Source organism: Bolinopsis microptera, chromosome 7 (assembly GCF_026151205.1).
Source record: "Bolinopsis microptera isolate Bmic1 chromosome 7, MBARI_Bmic_1.0, whole genome shotgun sequence".
NCBI classification, from domain to species: domain Eukaryota; kingdom Metazoa; phylum Ctenophora; class Tentaculata; order Lobata; family Bolinopsidae; genus Bolinopsis; species Bolinopsis microptera.
Window position 1 is genome coordinate 16,177,989 of NC_087078.1, and position 19,660 is coordinate 16,197,648.

Sequence of the window (19,660 nt, forward strand, 5' to 3'; positions counted from 1 at the left end):
TAATCGCCCTTTTCAAAATTTAAATTTCAATGCTTCCACGCATCAAAAGTCCAAAACTTAAAAATAGGTCAAGTTTCAAAATATAAAACACGGCCCTAACCCTGTGCATTAAATTTAAATCCTACAAAATCCTAAAGTTAAAACTGAAATTGACTTCCACAAATCTTTCAAAACTTTCTAAAACTTTCAAATACTTCCCTCTTGCACCAAGTTGTAGAGTCTTTGGTGTTGAGTCTTCATCATTAGATAGAGATGTATCGGAATCTCTAAAACGTCCTTTACAAGCAAACAAAGAAGTCAAAATAAATTCGAAAGTTTCTACGTTTCCGCCACTAAAGCAGCCCTGAGCGAGTCGTGTTGCGAGTAAAGATCCTATAATCCCTATCAGTAATGTTCTGAAAGATAACACGTGTTATACCTAAGTAAGGTACTATACCACTGCTAATTACTAAATAGAAAGTCTAGCTAAGTGAGTAAGACTATACTGTTCTGAAACTAGATTCCAAAGGTAAGTGTACTTCCCTATTCGGGCATCTCCTCGTCTTCTACTGGTTGAAGAGTTTTATAAGATCCGTAACTAGTCTAACGTTGTATCCTAGACGATCAGGTTGTCTCCGTTCCTCAGGTCTCCTAGTGTTATATCTGCGCTCCTCCCTCGGAGGGCTCTGTCTTCTTAGATCCACAGGAGAAAGCGATCCTGTTGTGTCAATGTCGTGCCCCGCTGTATCATATGACATAGAACTGCTATGACCCATCGTTCCTTCACCAACAACCGGACTCGATGATCTTCTAGCGGCCGATCTCTCTCTAGCTGGAGTGAAGAATTCTGCAGAATTATCAACTGTTTCTACACTATCGCCTGAGGGAATGTTATGTGTGAGAGGTGTTACCGTACGAAAACTAGGATTTATAGAATTCAGATCTAGTTGAGCAGGTCTATTAACAGCCCTAGGAGTTGAACTAAAACTAGGTTGCTTGTAAATGCTAGCTGCACCATCCTTCTCCAGACGAAACTTCTTCGGATGAACCTCTCTTCTCCTCACAACTGGTGCTCTTCTCAGTTGAAAATCTGTCTCCTCTTCACTATTACTATCGGAATAATCTACAAATCGCTCCGATGAGTCCGTCTTTAACTCAGCTCCACTGCTCTTAGCCTTATTGTAAATGTATGCCTGAGGTGGCTTACTTGCTGTACACAAGACCCCTCTCTCTAGAGAGCTTACATCTCTAGTAACCGCTGAAACATTTTCCACCGCATCAACTGCTCCCGCAACTACTGATGCCTTCTCTGTAGTATCAACCTGAGTAAGACTACAATTGCAATGGTGGCTATCAACTTCAGGCGTAATCTGAACAACGTTTACTGTGCTATGGTCATCACTAAACTTCTCATCAAACAAGAACCCCGGAATCATACTATCCTCAACACTCAACTCATTGCAAGATTCCTCGATCATATTACTGCAATCATCCTTAACCACTGTCTCGCTGCTAACCGGTACCTGCAGCCTCTTAAACAGTATCGGGTGTTTACATCTATAATGTTCACGTGTCACCCGGTTTACTCCCTCTAAGGCAGCTTCAAGACTAAAAGTGCAACTGCTACTAATGCTCGCTACATTTTCTCGAGATTTACCATAACCCTGGTATTTAAAGCGGTTAAATCCACCACACTTCTGGTTTCTCTTCCCCGAGATATGCTTCGTGGTAAAAGTACAGTTAGCAAGCTCCTGAAGCTTCCTGATGACAGAAGACGACACTTTCGAAAATCTCATTACAATCTCATAAATACGTGTGTTTTTGACCGCGGGTGACCTCCTCTTAAATCTAGGGCCACCCTTTAGAAGTTTAAAGGCACCTGACTGTTAGGTCTATACACTCTGTTCCAACTCTGTTGGCCATAACCACTCTGATATGAAGACCCTCTGTCTTGATATCTACCTCTATTACCAGCTAATCTGCTCGGACAGTTCCTCTGAAAATGTCCAATATCACCACACTCCCAACAACCTTCCAACTGATGGCGAACGTTACGATCATCATTTCTCATGGTAGCTTAATCTCACAATTATACGAGCTATCTATCTAGATTTAACTGTACTGCGAAGCTTACAAACGGCTGTAAAACTGGGTGCTTGTTAAAACGATAGCACTGAACTGGAATATACAGGTACCACAAAATGCGTAGCAACACTTACTAATTCTAGTAGGAAGTACTCAAGATCTAGAACAACCTCCAACGTAATTCTTCTGAACTGCGACGTACACCGAACTTAGCTTAGCAAATGACAACGTTAGGATCTAAAACGAAACTATACTGAATATAGGTGATACTAGAAGGATCACGAGCAAAAATAGCAACACTAAAAGTGGCCTCCAGATATAGAAAACTGAGTTCTCCACATCCGGCTCTCCGGGTATACTCTCAAAACTCGTCACGCCATACTGCGTGACGGCACAACGCATCTGCTTGTACCACGTGACACGCCGTCTCGCCAATAAGCACTCCACTAGCAGTCACCCTGCGTCCGCGAGGACCAACCACAGGTCTGGCTGTTAGTCAGGTGCAAAGTGAGCGGACGGCTCGTTACAGACAGTTAGTCTGACAGTAGTTCTGCCAGCCAACCGACTTACACTCAAAATGTGTAACTCCCAAATACGAACATATAAAAACATTGGTTATTATATACCCGGAAATACATACTAAATTCTACGTCCCTTAAACGTTATACTAAAACTAAGATATCCCAAAAGATATCTCTAAATACCATATTACAACAAGTACATTGTACATGCATAATTAAAATTCTGATCGGCTTCAAATTCAATCATTTCAAGCCTCAATTTTATGAGCATTTTAATCAGGCAGATTCGGAGTTATAATTATTTCTATTGCAGACTAAAATACCACAATTTTAGCGATTTGCTCATGCATTGGTAAAAGTGGCATATTCACTTTCAGTCAGTGATCGACAGATATATATCATATACATATGTTGTAGCGCGATGCACTACTGGGTCGCGCGCGCGCATCCAATAATGCTTCTCGCAACATTCGGTAGATCGGCGAGATGCACCACTGCCTCACCGAGCTGCGAAGGATTGACATCGTGAATCAAATATATATGCTTACCTAAACACAAGGAAATGTTTTCAAAGGTAAAATTTCGAAATCGTTGAAATTACCTCCTTATTAATGAAGTTATGAATTTACATTTCGAATTTTTAAAGTAGCCTGACATATTTATAATCAAAAAGAGATGATATTTGACCAAAACCCATAATCACGGTTAGAGTGGACCGCTGCCATGAGTGCCTTTCTTTCCTAAACAAAAGGAAATGATATTAATTTGAATAACCGTCCGCAAATGCAAAATGATACCGAGAATGAAAATGAAATCGGTCGCTCGCTTTTCCCATTCATTCACGGCTTACGAATTTTAATAAGTTTCAATTAATTACATCAATCGCATGCTGTAAAAATCTTTTTGGGTTGCTTTCGGGTCGATACCTAGTATTACGGGATAAGAGCGGTAGTTAGTGTCCAATTAGCTGTTGTTTATTGAATATTTATTGCCGAGTACAGCCGCCTTCGGGTAGTTTTTCTTAATCTATTACAATTGTAAATGAACCATGAAGGGGAAATATGCGAGCGGCCGATTTCATTCTCGGTATCATTTTGCATTTGCGGATGGTTATTCAAATTAATATGTAGTATTATTTCATTTTGTCTGGGAAAGAGAGACACTGGCAGCGGTCCACTCTACCCATGATTATGGGTTTTAATTTTGGTCAAATAATATTATATATACTTGATACTTCACGACAATCTGTTGTAAAGCAGAGGTTCCAGAAAACCCACTTCCCGATATTCTTGAAACTTTAAACTTTTTTTACAGTCGATTTGGCTAACTAAACGTCTGGACGCACTGCAAAAGTTTAAACGTCTAACTCAATTTTAACATGGTTTTTAAGGCACCTAAATGTAGCGATTTTGGGTTTTTTAACCGAATTTCGTTGTTCGTAGAACAGTGCTGGTATGGTGCGTATTTTGCGCAAATTTCTAAAAACCTCCACATGACTAATTCTTATTCTTGCCATTTTTTCCCTACTCTTGCCGAAGGCAAAAAGATCGTAGGGAATAAGTAATCGGGTTTGGATATATGAGGTGGCCCGACGGTCCTACGGTGTCGACAAAAGTCTGCTCCTTCGCAATATAAACCACTCCCTATAATTATGTGTATTGGAAGCGTATGTTATGCTGCGCGCAACGCTAGCCATGTGTTAATTAATTACAGTGAAGATCCTCATTCGCAAAGTTATTTTCCGCAATTTTCTGGATTCATTTATTGTTGATGCGCGCGGCGCTACATTGGTCAAATAAATCGTCAATTTTAACCATGCGCGAATCCCACTCATTTATTATTTTTTCCAGTCACACTTTTCACTCGAAAGAATTAATGGTACAAAATACAAGTACATTGCGTCGTAGGGAAAATTAAATAAATCGTGCGTGGTTTAACCGCGGCGAAATTCTTGTTGACATTGAATTATAATGTTTTGAACTTAAATTTAGAATATGCCTGCTTAACGACTTTCGAGGAGTCCTACTCCTAACGCCTGGAAAAAATAAAGGGGGTATAATAGTATTGGGGGTAAATAGTATATATAGTGAGTATAATGGCAACGCCAACAGTCATGCTTGCGCCATGCTTGACATACGTTGCATGCCACTTTTCGCGCGCAAAGCGCGCGCCGCCGACGGCGCTACTAATTCACGAAAATCGCGCTATATTTATATTTCGCATTGGATATATAGATGACCAATGATATCGCAGTATTAAAGTCATGTGATACCGCGATGTAATGAGCTAGCTGGCGTCTGCCTAAGATCATATTTATGCTTTCTCCTCTTTTATCACTCGATAGTGGTAACTCGTTACATATGCTTTGTGCTTATACTTTTTTGTTTAACCTGTTGTTCAATTTGTTTAACATTTCTTTGGTTATTTCAAACCACTTCAATCCCCAAATTTATACATCTAACTATCTCTCTGGTTGCTTCCATCTCGTTAAAGCCAAGGCTCGACCGGGACTGCTTTTTTGGCCGGGACTGGGGAAAAGTGCCGGGACCAGGATTAAGACCAGGACCGGGATTAGGGATCAGGATTAAGCCGCAATCCTGGTCTTATCACAAGTTGGGCATTCTCCAGTACTGTTTGTGGTTTGGCTATTATGGCTAATCACCTCCAATCCAACCTCATGTTGATGTAGTAGAATCTTCACTCAATCTACTTCTAGTTTTCTTCGATTCTGCTACCTCCATTCTAGCTCTTTTGAGCATTCTCTGAATGCTACTTCCTGCTCTATCTAGCTTCCACCAACGCTCAATAATTGTTATTATGCTACCACTAGCACTTGCAAATGTTAGCCCTATCCAGCTCAGCAACCTCAGACTTGTTCCTACTCTGTCCAGCTATCACCAGCACTTGCAAATTACAAAAATCATTGACATACGTTGCATGCCACTTTTCGCGTAACATTAACAATCTATTCGTTAGTGTGTTTTCCATTTGTCTCATGCTGTTCAATTATGTGTTTATATAATTTTATAATCCATATCTATGGACATTTAATTGACCTCATACTCAATTGTTAGTTATTAGAATTGTAGGCTTAACGGAGAAATAAAAGAGTAACGTGATAACTCTTACTTCGTATTATAGATTATGCTAGTTAAGTATTTAGCTAACAAAGCTACTTGTCTATGTTACTGAAGGAAGTTGGGACAAACTCTAAAGAGGAACTGCGAACCCTGATGCGGGACAGGGATATATGGAGGGGGTTTTCTGGCGTAGATCGGACTTAGCTCCGACATAGTTAGCTAATTAGTGATTCACTCCCGGCGCGAGAACAAAGCGCCAGGAAAATAAGACAATTTTTCGCGCAAACTTGTAAATTTACTTACGCCGCGCAGAGGTGTTCCTTCCTGGTGTATCCATATTATCCCTGATATTGGGATACGAAACATGTATCAACGCCATGCCAGCACTGTGATTTCAGTGTTCAGGTGATCGAGACAGTTTTTCGCCAATATCTTGCCAGGGAAGTATTTTTGATTTTAACCTTATGTGAATGTCATGCAATGTAGGTGATTTGGAATCATCATCCGAAAATACATCGATTCAAGTTGGTTTCACTTTTAGAAAAATCTTGAAGATCGATTTACTTTTAGCACGCTTGATTTTTACTTCATACTTGAAAACTTTTCGACGAAATATTTTTAAAATTGTTGTTCAAAATGTCCAGAAACGTCTATTAGTATTAAAGCAACCTTTTGATAGTCTGAACTGTTCATTATCCTTTGATCAAATTAAAAACTCTGTAAAACCCAAATTTAAAATTAAGGTGTAAAACGGCAAAAATACAAATTTCCCAACCCAAAAAAATTAGCTGTAGGTTTAATAGTGAAGTCATTCCCGATCTCATTTTAATTCCCGGGATTCGGGATCAATCCCGACCAAAATAAATCCCGGGATTCCCGAAAATCGGGAAAAATTTCCCGGATTCCCGAAAATCGGGAATTTCCCGGGATTTCCCGGAAAAAAGTGAACTTGAAGCAGTATAGAGTGTCATTTGCAATTTTGATTAGAATTTTTTGGACTTATCAATATCAAACTCAAAGATGTTCGCTCGTGAAAAGATAAATCTACTGATATTTCATGATCCACCTCAGCCCAGGTTCTTCATCGCTCACTGATTCTGAGTCATTATCTCTATCTTCATCGTCGATCAGGTAGTCACCTAAAACAGTCAACTCTGCCAAGTCAGGGTCTTCAGTGGTATTTTCCTTGACTTTAGATTTTTTTACAGAACTAAAGACAAATTGGTCGGATCAGGCAGCTAGCTGCTAGATCAAGATGCGCGCATATTTTACAACAGTGTCAGTACAACGTAACATAAAATAAAAGCACGTGTGGCGATGATTGTTATGATTATATCATGATCATTATTTATTTATATTACCCAGCGTGAGCATCGAAGATTCGAGCATTAGCAAGCTTATCTAGGCGCTAAATTTAAAAAAATTACGTTGCATAAAATTTCCCGAAATTCGGGAAATAAAAAAATTCCCCGGTCGGGAATTTCAGGTCAAAAATGGTCGGGAAATCCCGGGATCGGGAATTCCCGACATCGGGATTCGATTGACTTCACTAGTAGGTTATAAACTTACAAAAAAAATGCGGTCACATTTTTTCTTTATTTATAAGGCGAAGAATATTTTCGTGCTGAAAATTAGACGAAATGAAAAGTCTGAATTCAGGTCGCTGAATAAATTAGAAATTAATTCAAAATTGGACACAAATGCGATACAACAAAAAGCTTTTAAAATAAAACAGATTAATTGCCTAATTTTTATGATATTGTGCACGAAATGGTGACCTCCTGACCACTTACGTTAAAATGTGTCTTCGTCGGTTGATTTACAAATTAAAGTTTGATTAAAAAGTCGGTCCGAGGGAACTATTCAGTAAACCATATTTGGTAAATTTAAGCTGTTATGTGGATTCTCCTCTACCTAGCTATAAATATAATTCTGAAATACGAGTTTTAATATTTCATCCAAAATCAAAACTTGTAATGACCAAATGCAAAATGTGATATTGTAGAATTGTCTTAACCTTTCAATCAACTGATGAAGACACATTTATAATAATTATATGCTTAAACCATAAAACCAACTTCATGATCACTGAGTATATCCCATATCGGTATCCCATATCGGTATCCCATATCGGTATCCCATATCGGTATCCCATATCGGTATCCCATATCGGTATCCCATTCCTTAACAAAACCCAGCTAGAACTGTCTGCTAGCATGTGAGTAGACCCCATCAAATCATGTATCTCAGACTTTTGTATTTTACAAATCCAACCAACGGACTATAAGATAGGCTACATAACGAATAAATTAAAAGGGCGTTTAACTTGGGTGCCTGATTTCTGATAATTTAAACTTCAAACGAATCCTACAAACTCTTAGTAACCTATTTTCCAGGAATTAGTTGGTCTGAAATTAGATGCTTGATGTTGTTGGCACCGCCAGTCAACAATATACATTTAAATACATTACCTATTGCAGTATTGCTGCATTAGCAGCCAAGTATACCCTAATGATAATGATAAAGAAGTACTGATTGTACATTTCTGAGAACCTACATATTTTAATGTCTTCTCAAAGACAGGATAATTTAACTGGATATTTTTGAGACCTCTCTTTAAAATGAAAGTTCCCAAAACGCATAACCAAGCTTTTAAGTAAACTAAACAGTTAAACATTTAAAATCACATTCATAAAAACATCAGCACATTCATTTCATCATTTTTATAACCCTTTAAATTACACGCGGCATCAAAATAAACAAAATATAATAATAATTAAAAATCTCAACGAACGATGTTTAACTAATAAAGCCCTCCAACAAAACCCTGTGTTGCTAAAAGCGGAGAGGCGGTCCACGTTTGTTTGACAAGTGTTGGCGCTCAGCCAATCAGATTGAAGATAATCCAACACGTGTCAGCGCTGAGCCAATCAGATTGAATATAAAACAAACTAATCAAGTACACAATCTGCAAACGGGCGCCAATCTACCGCTGGTAGCAACATCGTTATCATTCAATCTGCAAGAATCAGATCGGAATCATAATAATAATCGTTCACAACACAAACAATGAAACACTAATTAAACCTCGTGACTCTATCAGCGTGTCACGTGTCTGTAGGTGTGTATTTATCACGTGGCTATACTTTGACTGAGCCTTTGCGACCTGAAGTGGGAACGAGCGTTATTTGATATACAATTTCAAATGGGGGATTTTTTTTCAGGATGCTCTTTTTGGTCTAAGTAAAAAGAAAAACTATCACACAATTGTCCAATATACACTAGTGACGTCATGAAATATACACTAGTGACGTCATGAAACACTAGTGACGTCATGAAATATAAAGTACAGGTTGTCAGCAAAATTTCAAATTTATACTTTGATCAATTGAGTCCAATAAAGTCAGCAGCAACCCTGACCAAACCCGCAGGATCAGTTGTTCGGCTGTTTGTAAGTTTGTTTGTCAGTTTAAGTGTAATATCGTCTGTCTCACTATCTTTTGTACTGCGTTGTTTTATTTAAATTTGATTTTGTATTGACCATAGTATTTACCATGAAAAAATTCGATTCAAATAAAGATCAGCTAGTATGTCTATTGTCTGTTCACAAAACAATCAGAATTATTAGATAGAAAGAATAGAATGATTTGATTGATTAATTAAACTGATTAACAGGCTAATTGATGGTTAATTACCTAAGAGTTCCCGCCAGTAGTGGGTTCATGGCGTACAACCAGGCGTCGATGTCCTCACTTGAGCTACCTTGGAGATAATAAATATTCGCTCCCCTTACCAACCTGAGTTAATTTTATATAAGAGCAGAAGAAAGTATTTTAAGTAAGAAAGTATTTACATAGCAAAAACTCGGACCAAATCCGACGTAATAAAAAAAAGCTAAAACGCTCATCGCTAACAAAACTCAAAGTGGAAAAAACTGCGATTTGTAAAGAGCCCAAACCTAAAGACACCCAGTTTGAGGTCACTGTTGGGTTTGGTGAGGGAGATCCGGCAAGTTGAGAGGTTGAGAACCCACCGAGGACACGGGTCTTTGTCCGTGTTGTACAGTATCAAGAACGGGCGCTGTATGACCTGAGGGAAAGGAATTAGTACCTGACACCTGAATCAACTTCTTTTGAACAGCTCTGTTAAGTAGAAAGTAGAAAGCTACACAGTATCAAATAATTTATAGTCGCACAAAGATGACTCACACAAAAGCGTCTGTCCCAGGTTCTTGATTCCATGTTCATGAAGTGTAACCAGCCTCGTTTACTGATCTCGTTACTCAATCTAAACTCCAGCAGCTCCGGGGTCAGGAGCTCGTCCAGCTCTGCTTCTGTAGAGTCGTAGGAGCAGTTATCTTCCTCGTACATAGGGGCTGCTGGGAGGGACGTTGTTAACGGGAGTGTGTGACATTTTGAGGACATATTTGGGGAGGGAATACTGAATCCGTCTCAATAATCAATCTTGAAAGAAGAAGAATATCCTATTGCTCTAAATCAGAACACAGTTTCTTAGTGTATTATACCTGGAGGAGTACGCCGGGCTTCAGCCTCCAATTCTCGAGTAGCTAGGGTACTCAACAAACAGGGCCTCTTTAACCTCTCATAGCACCTGAATAAGAGGAAGGTTAGTGGGCTATTAGTTAACATCTGCTCTACATACCAATCTTACACTCCACCTTGATTCAGGTCAGCACCTGAAGTCATCTGCATACCTGGTAAGGAGCTGTTATCTGCATACCTGGTAAGGAGCTGTTATCTGCATACCTGGTAAGGAGCTGTGTTTGTCGCTCATTATATTCCACTTCATCTTCCACTTCTTTCTTCACTACCTCTCTCCTCTTCTTCTCCCTCCTTTCTCGCCTTCTCGTCCTCCCTGAAAAGATCTTGTTTGAAATTGAAAATAATACCAGATTCTGCTCACACCAATGTTATTAAGCATTGTTGATGTTCTTTGTATATCTATGTCAAAAAATCTGAAGCTCCGCTAACAGGAACTAATATTAAACCGTAATATCTTCCCAGTCTCACCTCCGCTGCTGCCCTCGCTGCTGGCCTTGTCCCGTATCTTGTCCGAGAGAGCCAGTGCCTGACGAGTGTCCTCTACAGTGGACAGGTAGGACAATCTCTCCAGAGACAGCTGGTTATCCGATATGAGATCCTCACCGTGCGCGCGCCACTCTCCTAGCACCTCCTCACCACGTACGTACGTGCTGGAAGTGTCCTGGAAATTAGGAGAGATTAGTAGGAGAGTTAATTAGAAGAGAAACTTTTTGAAAAATAAGGATTAAGAAAAAGGACAAACTATATGATCAGAGAAGTAACAACAGTTTGGAAATGTCACCAACCCATATGACGATAAAATTACAGAAATACCTGGAGAACCATAGGAGAAGAGTTTTCAGTAGCAATAGTCTTACAGAGCATCATCTCGTGCATGCAGAAACTAGCGTAGGAGTCTGCTGTGCGGAGAGTGGTTGCTGTGAACAGTTTCTTGAGGGATCTCAACATGGCACTGTCGTTACGACCCTGAGGGTTGGGGTTTTAAGTTCTAAGTTTTTTATTTCTTGTAAGTTAATGAGTGTGAACACCAAATTTGAACAAGCCTGAGCCCGCGGACATGGCCGCGCAGGGTGGTATGTTAGTTTCTGTATCATAGATCTTTAATAGGAGACGAATGAGCAACAGTTCAAGTATAAAGATTTTGTGAACATCATCAGATAACAATACAAATTAATAACATATAATCATTACTTGATTAATAACATATAATCATAACTTGTCTGCACGGATCCAGAAAGCCTCAGGAGCATTCAATCAGCTCGGTAATATTTGGAAGAATCGCAATATCCAAACTAACACCAAAATACGGATATATGTTGCAGCGGTTCTAACAATATTACTTTATGGAAGCGAAGTCTGGAACACTACTTCAAAGCAACTACATCGCTTCGAAGTTTTTCATCAAAACTGTTTGAGGAGAATCCTTCGAATTAAGTGGTTCCACCGGACGAGCAATGTTCAAGTGTTGGAGCGGGCAAGAATAAACCCGGTTATAACCTACATCAGTGCCAACCGTCTTCGCTGGTTTGGACATGTTTCTGCCGTGAATGCCGGACACCAGGCTACCAAAGTATCTATTTGACTGGACACCTGCTCACGGTTGAAGATCACGTGGGCGGCCAAGAAAGAATTGGCGAACCTGTGTCCTAGAAGACGCAGTAACATTTACAGGAGATCCAGACATTGTATTTGATAAGGTCCGAGAGTTGGCAGGAAACCGAAAGCACTGGAGAGAGATGATACGACATAAGCGGCAATTCCTTGGAGCAGGCCACTCGAATGATTGAGGAGACCTTATCAAGTATCAAGTAAGTAATCATTACTTAATCAAGTCATCAGAAACATTTAACAACGTAAGGGTTATAGAAAATGTAATCTGAGTATTGTCATACAAGTTTTACATAATGAAATGATTATTTTCCTAACGGCTTAAACTTGAAAGTCCTCCAAATCAGAGACACAATGATAAAATTAAAAGAACAGACTTTTTCCTAATATCAACACAAACTTAAATACTGACAAAAATGTATTTTTTTAACTGTCACAAAAAGTCCCCTTTTTTCTCCCCGAGTATTTTTATGATCCGAGTACTTGTAACTAAAACTATTCCCACATTACTACTCGTTAATGTCTGTGATTTCCTGGTTGTCATATCGGCAGCAAGCAAATACACGGCTGATGTACTGCCTATACTGCTCCCTCAGCTCCTGTTTTCTACAGATAATAATAACTGGATAGAAGGCTGCGTAGACCAAGGGCAAGCTGAACTCGGACAATCCTACAAATATACCCAAACCAATGTAACTTTTATCCGGTAACCCGGTTTGATAAAAAATGTTCCATAACTTCAACACATTCCAAATGAGCACCATTATTAAAAAAACAAAATGGCAAATGAAGAAAAGGACTGATAGCATCAGGATGGTTATCGATACATGGCGACCTGTATCTGGCATTTTAGATGAATCCTCCTGTCCGTGGAGGGATTGTCGCACGTACTTCATCTGGATGATCATGCATACCAGGACGATAATCGGTGGAGCTACAAGAAATATAACACCACCGGGTATCAAGACGTTGTAGTTCCCTGTGATCAGATATGCTGTAGGTCCTGCTGGTATTTCAAACATTGTAATCAAATCAGTGTAAGCATTATTATCAAAAACAGTTTCTTGAGTGAATGCTGGAAGCTTCACCGATGCTACAACAGTGTCAGAAATGTGAAGCAAGATTATAACCAAGCACAAGATCGTGACTATTTTGCGTAATCGTGAAGTGTTGATGATATGAAAGGAGTTCCTTATTTTAACAGTAAGAATTACAGTCAGGACCATATTAAAAAGCTTGGCGCAATTATATCCGGGAAGTGCTGTAACCATGTAGTATGAGAGGCTTTTGTAGAGTGTTTCTGCGTTTACCAGCTTGTAATGGATTAGAATACTAATGACGGATAGCACAAGATCTCCCTGTGCTTTAACAATATCCCCCATTGCAATCCCCATAAAGAGACACGGCACAATCTTAGCTTTGTCCTTGTAATAGCTGATGATGATCACACTGTTTTGCACAAGGACAGCGAGACACAGAGGAATGGTGAGCGGGGCTAACTTGTAGAATGCTCCTTGGAAAACAAGTTCTGTTTCTCTATAATATATGGCTATATCTGACATATTATGATTGTCATCTCTCACGTTGGATAGATTCATATTCAAACTTTACTTCCTTGCTGTACGAACTATTGGGATAGACAAGGATAACTTAAATTAACATCAAATTAGGAGTAATTGAAGAACCTACAGTGAAGGTACTCCAATTATGGATATTCCGGTATAAAACTAATACTAAAGGTATCAAGAAACTATGACGAAAACAGCAAAAAAGTAAGTTATAGAATCAAATTAGATCTAAAGATAGCGTTCCTTACAGAGGATGAGATGAGCACAATGCAAAGAAACTGTAGCAACATTGATACGGAGTCTATACTCAAAGCTGATTGGTTAGAGTCACTGTCACGCGTCAGGAAAAGTAAACCTCCACCTTCTAGAACTCTAGTGCTATCATTGTTATACTTCCTTCTCGTCACATTATACCCTTTCTACTTTAACTAGCTCAGACCTCGGTATTTACTCAATTCTCACATTGTCTAACTCTATAACTACTGGTTCGAAGTTCTTCAGAAACATGTTTATCATATCTCTTGCTATGCCAAGTTAATATAATATAAGGTTATACAATATACATGTTATTATTAGCTATAATGTTGTATTAATAAAGTAAAAAACAAGGATCAGTCGTGACATCAGGATGGGCTTGCTTCCGCGGGGATCTTGTAGTATTCGTTGTCCCAGTGTGTGTTATAATCTTGTACGGCTCTCAGAAGCTCAGATATGGTCAATGGCCATACATTTTACTGCCATGAACTATCACGCATCCCAAATCCCAATTCTAATCCACGAATGTTTCTTTTTCCCTTACAAATCGGGAAAATTGTTGTTCCGGAGCGGTACCCTTTCAAGAACATTACGCTCACTCGTCAAAACGTGTCCATCACATGAAACTGGAACAACAACAACAACAACCTGGATGTTAAGACAAATATCCTTGTTGAAATTCCTCCTACCTGGATGTTAAGACAAATATCCTTGTTGAAATTCCTCCTACCTGGATGTTAAGACAAATATCCTTGTTGAAATTCCTCCTACCTGGATGTTAAGACAAATATCCTTGTTGAAATTCCTCCTACCTGGATGTTAAGACAAATATCCTTGTTGAAATTCCTCCTACCTGGATGTTAAGACAAATATCCTTGTTGAAATTCCTCCTACCTGGATGTTAAGACAGATATCCTTGTTGAAATTCCTCCTACCTGGATGTTAAGACAAATATCCTTGTTGAAATTCCTCCTACCTGGATGTTAAGACAAATATCCTTGTTGAAATTCCTCCTACCTGGATGTTAAGACAAATATCCTTGTTGAAATTCCTCCTACCTGGATGTTAAGACAAATATCCTTGTTGAAATTCCTCCTACCTGGATGTTAAGACAAATATCCTTGTTGAAATTCCTCCTACCTGTGTTAAGACAAATATCCTTATTCCTCCTACCTGGATGTTAAGACAAATATCCTTGTTGAAATTCCTCCTACCTGGATGTTAAGACAAATATCCTTGTTGAAATTCCTCCTACCTGGATGTTTAGACAAATATCCTTGTTGAAATTCCTCCTACCTGGATGTTAAGACAAATATCCTTGTTGAAATTCCTCCTACCTGGATGTTAAGACAAATATCCTTGTTGAAATTCCTCCTACCTGGATGTTAAGACAGATATCCTTGTTGAAATTCCTCCTACCTGGATGTTAAGACAGATATCCTTGTTGAAATTCCTCCTACCTGGATGTTAAGACAAATATCCTTGTTGAAATTCCTCCTACCTGTATGTTAAGACAAATATCCTTGTTGAAATTCCTCCTACCTGGATGTTAAGACAAATATCCTTGTTGAAATTCCTCCTACCTGGATGTTAAGACAAATATCCTTGTTGAAATTCCTCCTACCTGGATGTTAAGACAAATATCCTTGTTGAAATTCCTCCTACCTGGATGTTAAGACAAATATCCTTGTTGAAATGCCTCCTACCTGGATGTTAAGACAAATATCCTCGTTGAAATTCCTCCTACCTGGATGTTAAGACATATATCCTTGTTGAAATTCCTCCTACCTGGATGTTAAGACAAATATCCTTGTTGAAATTCCTCCTACCTGGATGTTAAGACAAATATCCTTGTTGAAATTCCTCCTACCTGGATGTTAAGACAAATATCCTTGTTGAAATTCCTCCTACCTGGATGTTAAGACAAATATCCTTGTTGAAATTCCTCCTACCTGGATGTTAAGACAGATATCCTTGTTGAAATTCCTCCTACCTGGATGTTAAGACAGATATCCTTGTTGAAATTCCTCCTACCTGGATGTTAAGACAGATATCCTTGTTGAAATTCCTCCTACCTGGATGTTAAGACAAATATCCTTGTTGAAATTCCTCCTACCTGGATGTTAAGACAAATATCCTTGTTGAAATTCATCCTACCTGGATGTTAAGACAGATATCCTTGTTGAAATTCCTCCTACCTGGATGTTAAGACAGATATCCTTGTTGAAATTCCTCCTACCTGGATGTTAAGACAAATATCCTTGTTGAAATTCCTCCTACCTGGATGTTAAGACAAATATCCTTGTTGAAATTCCTCCTACCTGGATGTTAAGACAAATATCCTTGTTGAAATTCCTCCTACCTGGATGTTAAGACAAATATCCTTGTTGAAATTCCTCTTACCTGGATGTTAAGACAGATATCCTTGTTGAAATTCCTCTTACCTGGATGTTAAGACAGATATCCTTGTTGAAATTCCTCTTACCTGGATGTTAAGACAGATATCCTTGTTGAAATTCCTCTTACCTGGATGTTAAGACAGATATCCTTGTTGAAATTCCTCCTACTTGGATGTTAAGACAAATATCCTTGTTGAAATTCCTCCTACTTGGATGTTAAGACAAATATCCTTGTTGAAATTCCTCTTACCTGGATGTTAAGACAGATATCCTTGTTAATAACCACAGGTTGAATACACTGCTCCATCTCCAAGTACACTGATATACTGATAAACACGTGTTCGTTAGCTGGTGTGGGTCTGTTCAGCAGTTTGGAGTCGTGCAGGGACGTGTCCCAGTTACCCTCGCAAATATACGTGCATCTCATTACTCCCTGACAGGGAAACACGTGGTTAAGAAACACGTGGTTAAGAAACACGTGGTTAAGAAACACGTGGTTAAGAAACACGTGGTTAAGAAACACGTGGTTAAGAAACACGTGGTTAAGAACACGTGGTTAAGACACGTGGTTAAGACACGTGGTTAAGACACGTGGTTGATTTAACACGTGGTAAACCATAGAGAAAGGAACCGTAACCAAATATTTTACAATTTGCGGCCTTAGGTTTCGATTTTTCAATTTAATGTTCAATAAATTGCGGAGAGAACTAGTTTGAATATCTCACCTGATCCCTGATGACAGAAGGCTGGAACATCGTCAAACTGATAACATCGTTATCACAATCATCCAGATCGTCACAGTCGTCCCAATCTAACTCCTGTCTAACGTGACCAACCACCATTTCCCTGAGATAATTCACTGAACTTAGAGGAAATTTAAACCTTTCTGGACATGGAAGTGGGCTAGCTCACAACTTGTACATTTCTTATCAGTAGAGAGTTGTTTACAAGTTCTATAAACCCTCGGCTTTGTTAGAAACGAATTAAAAGCCTAGAGGAGATAATCTGAATATTCCATTACCTGACCCCAGCCCATCTGAGGTAGTCTGCTAAAATTAAAAATTACCAAAATTATGTACTTTTATATCAGTTCAGACATTATAGACAAATATCAGGAATATTATCAAAAGCTAGGTCTTTAGGGCATTAAAAAAAAATTCTACCGACGATAATGATCTCACTGAGTAGGGTAGTTCATTCCAAATTTTCGGTCCACAAAACATAAATGCTGTTTGTCTGAAATGAGAAGCAGGAGGAACTTTCAACAAATAAAAGTCATAATCTGAATATTCCATTACCTGACCCCAGCCCATCTGAGGTAGTCTGGTCTGTCCTCGTAAGATACGCTTACTACAATCCTCCTCTGTATACCTTGTTGTAACAGATGCATTGCACCTGAGAGATAGCATGTTATCTACCTGCTAAATATTACAATCCAAGGTTGTTATACTTGCGACTCTGATACTCTTAGGTATAATGTTAAGATCTCTAATCAAAAAATTATAATATCACAAAAAGCGATGACGTCAAGTGAAAGTGATGTCGTCACGTGAAAAAGATAACGTCACAAAATGACATAAACCTGTTGGTATATTGTCTCTGTGGATGACCGGAACAGGCACATACTCCCCAGTAGGACTAAGCTCACATATCTGTACATGAGTGAGCAGGCTGTAACTCTGTGTAACTTCAGCTGAAGGGGGCTGCACAAGACTCCTCACTGGGCGAGGTACCTCGGACTCCACTGGCTGCTGCTTGGACTCTACCTTCTTACCTTGCAGGTGACCGAACACCTCGAACATCAGTGGGGTTGATCTGGGGTGTGGTGGTGTTAAGGTGGTGGTGTAATCGTGGTACGGGACAGTGTGTCCCACATGAGACAGTAGATTTGTAATCTCTACACCCATTAGGAATTGACATCGTACCAGTTATTCAATACTTACATATCGTACTGCTTTAATTCTGGCTAACTCTGCAGTCTGCATACTCTAACTCTGCATACTCTAACTCTGCATACTCTAACTCTGCATACTAGCATACTCCAACTCTGCATACTAACTCTGCATACTAAATCTGCATACTCTAACTCTGCATACTCTAACTCTGCATACTCTAACTCTGCATACTCTAAATCAGCATACTCTAACTCTGCATACTCTAACTCTGCATACTCTAACTCTGCATACTCTAACTCTGCATACTCTAACTCTGCATACTCTAACTCTGCATACTCTAACTCTGCATACTCTAACTCTGCATACTCTAACTCTGCATACTCTAACTCTGCATACTCTAAATCTGCATACACTAACTCTGCATACTAAATCTGCATTCTCTAAATCTGCATACTCTAACTCGAACAAAACAGTAGCGAACTAATAACAAAGCATATTACATTTTGAAAACACGTACTAAAACGAAAATCTATAAAAACATTATAGATAAAAAATGAATTAAGTCCAACCTTATATAATCAATAAAGGGTTTGTTTATCACGACACTGATAGCCTGTACGTGATAAAATCCAAGAGATTTCTCTGTCATGTTCCGATGAGGTTCCGTGGCAAATGCGTCCCCGTCTTTGTTTAGAAATCTAGATTATAAACGAATTCTTTATTCTTTATTCAAGTCTAACAGAAAGTGAAAAAATTGTTTTTCCATATTTTGTGGATTTCTTGCTCGTATTTTCTTTCTTTAAAAAAATTACTCGTGAATTTGCAAACTCTACAAACAGTTGCCCCCCCCCCCCCCCCTACAAACATAACTAAAAATAAAGGACGTAGTAAGAAACCTGAACTGTACGAACGCCTCCACATAATCAGAAGATAGGTGTGACAACTGCATTACAGTGATGATGAAGGTCAGCTTCGTCCCTACTTTCAGGATACCACAGTTGTTCTCGTTTACTCCCTCTGTTTCTGACGTATCTCCAACTGGGAGGACGAGGTGAGTTGTAAAATGAGATGTAATATTCCACTATATGAGATTGAAATCATATAGTTGAATCGCAAATTATCTTACGACAATATGAAGAGGAAAAGGGGATTTTTACATGGTCAGTTGCTTTTTGCGAATTTTAATTGCACTGTTCTTATTTACCAAGAGACAGTGGGTATTGATCCATAACTATATAACATGACACATATGTGGTACATCTAATAGCAAACAAGATATAAAAACACAAATTTCTAACGACACGGTCTAAAAATAAGACCAAACACGGTCCAACATGACCCTTACTTTTGTTGGTATCCTGAGAGCCATCCTCGCTGCTGCTGTTGGACTTGTTGCACCCAACTCTCCGGAGATCACCAGCACTGAACACACTGCTAGCCAGAGTGGAGATGGAGATAGCGCTGGACAGGTTCTGAGGGGGAGATGTTACTTGGGATATTATCTGATTGTTAACATTGGTTAAATATTGGAGATGTTACTTGGGATGTTATCTGATTGTTAACATTGGTTAAATATTGGGAGCTGGAGATGTTACTTGGGATGTTATCTGATTGTTAACATTGGTTAAATATTGGGAAATGTTACTTGGGATGTTATCTGATTGTTAACATTGGTTAAATATTGGGAGATGTTACTTGGGATGTTATC

The 19,660-nt window shown here is 39.0% G+C and overlaps 1 protein-coding gene across 2 annotated transcripts in view; it reads right to left on the minus strand.

Annotated features, from left to right (window-relative positions):
- Positions 1-7,321: 7,321 nt before the first annotated feature.
- Positions 7,322-19,660, minus strand: part of LOC134817844 (kinesin-like protein unc-104) — a 46,678-nt gene continuing 34,339 nt past the window's right edge. Inside the window, exons 22-36 of one of the 2 annotated variants that reach the window (XM_063827183.1) lie at positions 19,298-19,424; positions 18,849-18,990; positions 18,522-18,650; positions 17,640-17,872; positions 17,356-17,452; positions 16,783-16,903; positions 16,308-16,490; positions 11,041-11,193; positions 10,696-10,888; positions 10,432-10,540; positions 10,191-10,276; positions 9,874-10,043; positions 9,624-9,754; positions 9,361-9,462; positions 7,322-8,831 (exon numbers count right to left, since the gene is read on the minus strand). In XM_063827183.1, coding sequence (XP_063683253.1) covers positions 8,798-8,831; positions 9,361-9,462; positions 9,624-9,754; positions 9,874-10,043; positions 10,191-10,276; positions 10,432-10,540; positions 10,696-10,888; positions 11,041-11,193; positions 16,308-16,490; positions 16,783-16,903; positions 17,356-17,452; positions 17,640-17,872; positions 18,522-18,650; positions 18,849-18,990; positions 19,298-19,424 — 2,010 coding nt within the window. In that variant the 3' untranslated portion in view covers positions 7,322-8,797. The remainder of the gene's footprint in view (positions 8,832-9,360; positions 9,463-9,623; positions 9,755-9,873; positions 10,044-10,190; positions 10,277-10,431; positions 10,541-10,695; positions 10,889-11,040; positions 11,194-16,307; positions 16,491-16,782; positions 16,904-17,355; positions 17,453-17,639; positions 17,873-18,521; positions 18,651-18,848; positions 18,991-19,297; positions 19,425-19,660) is intronic. The other variant, XM_063827184.1, reaches the window with a different exon arrangement.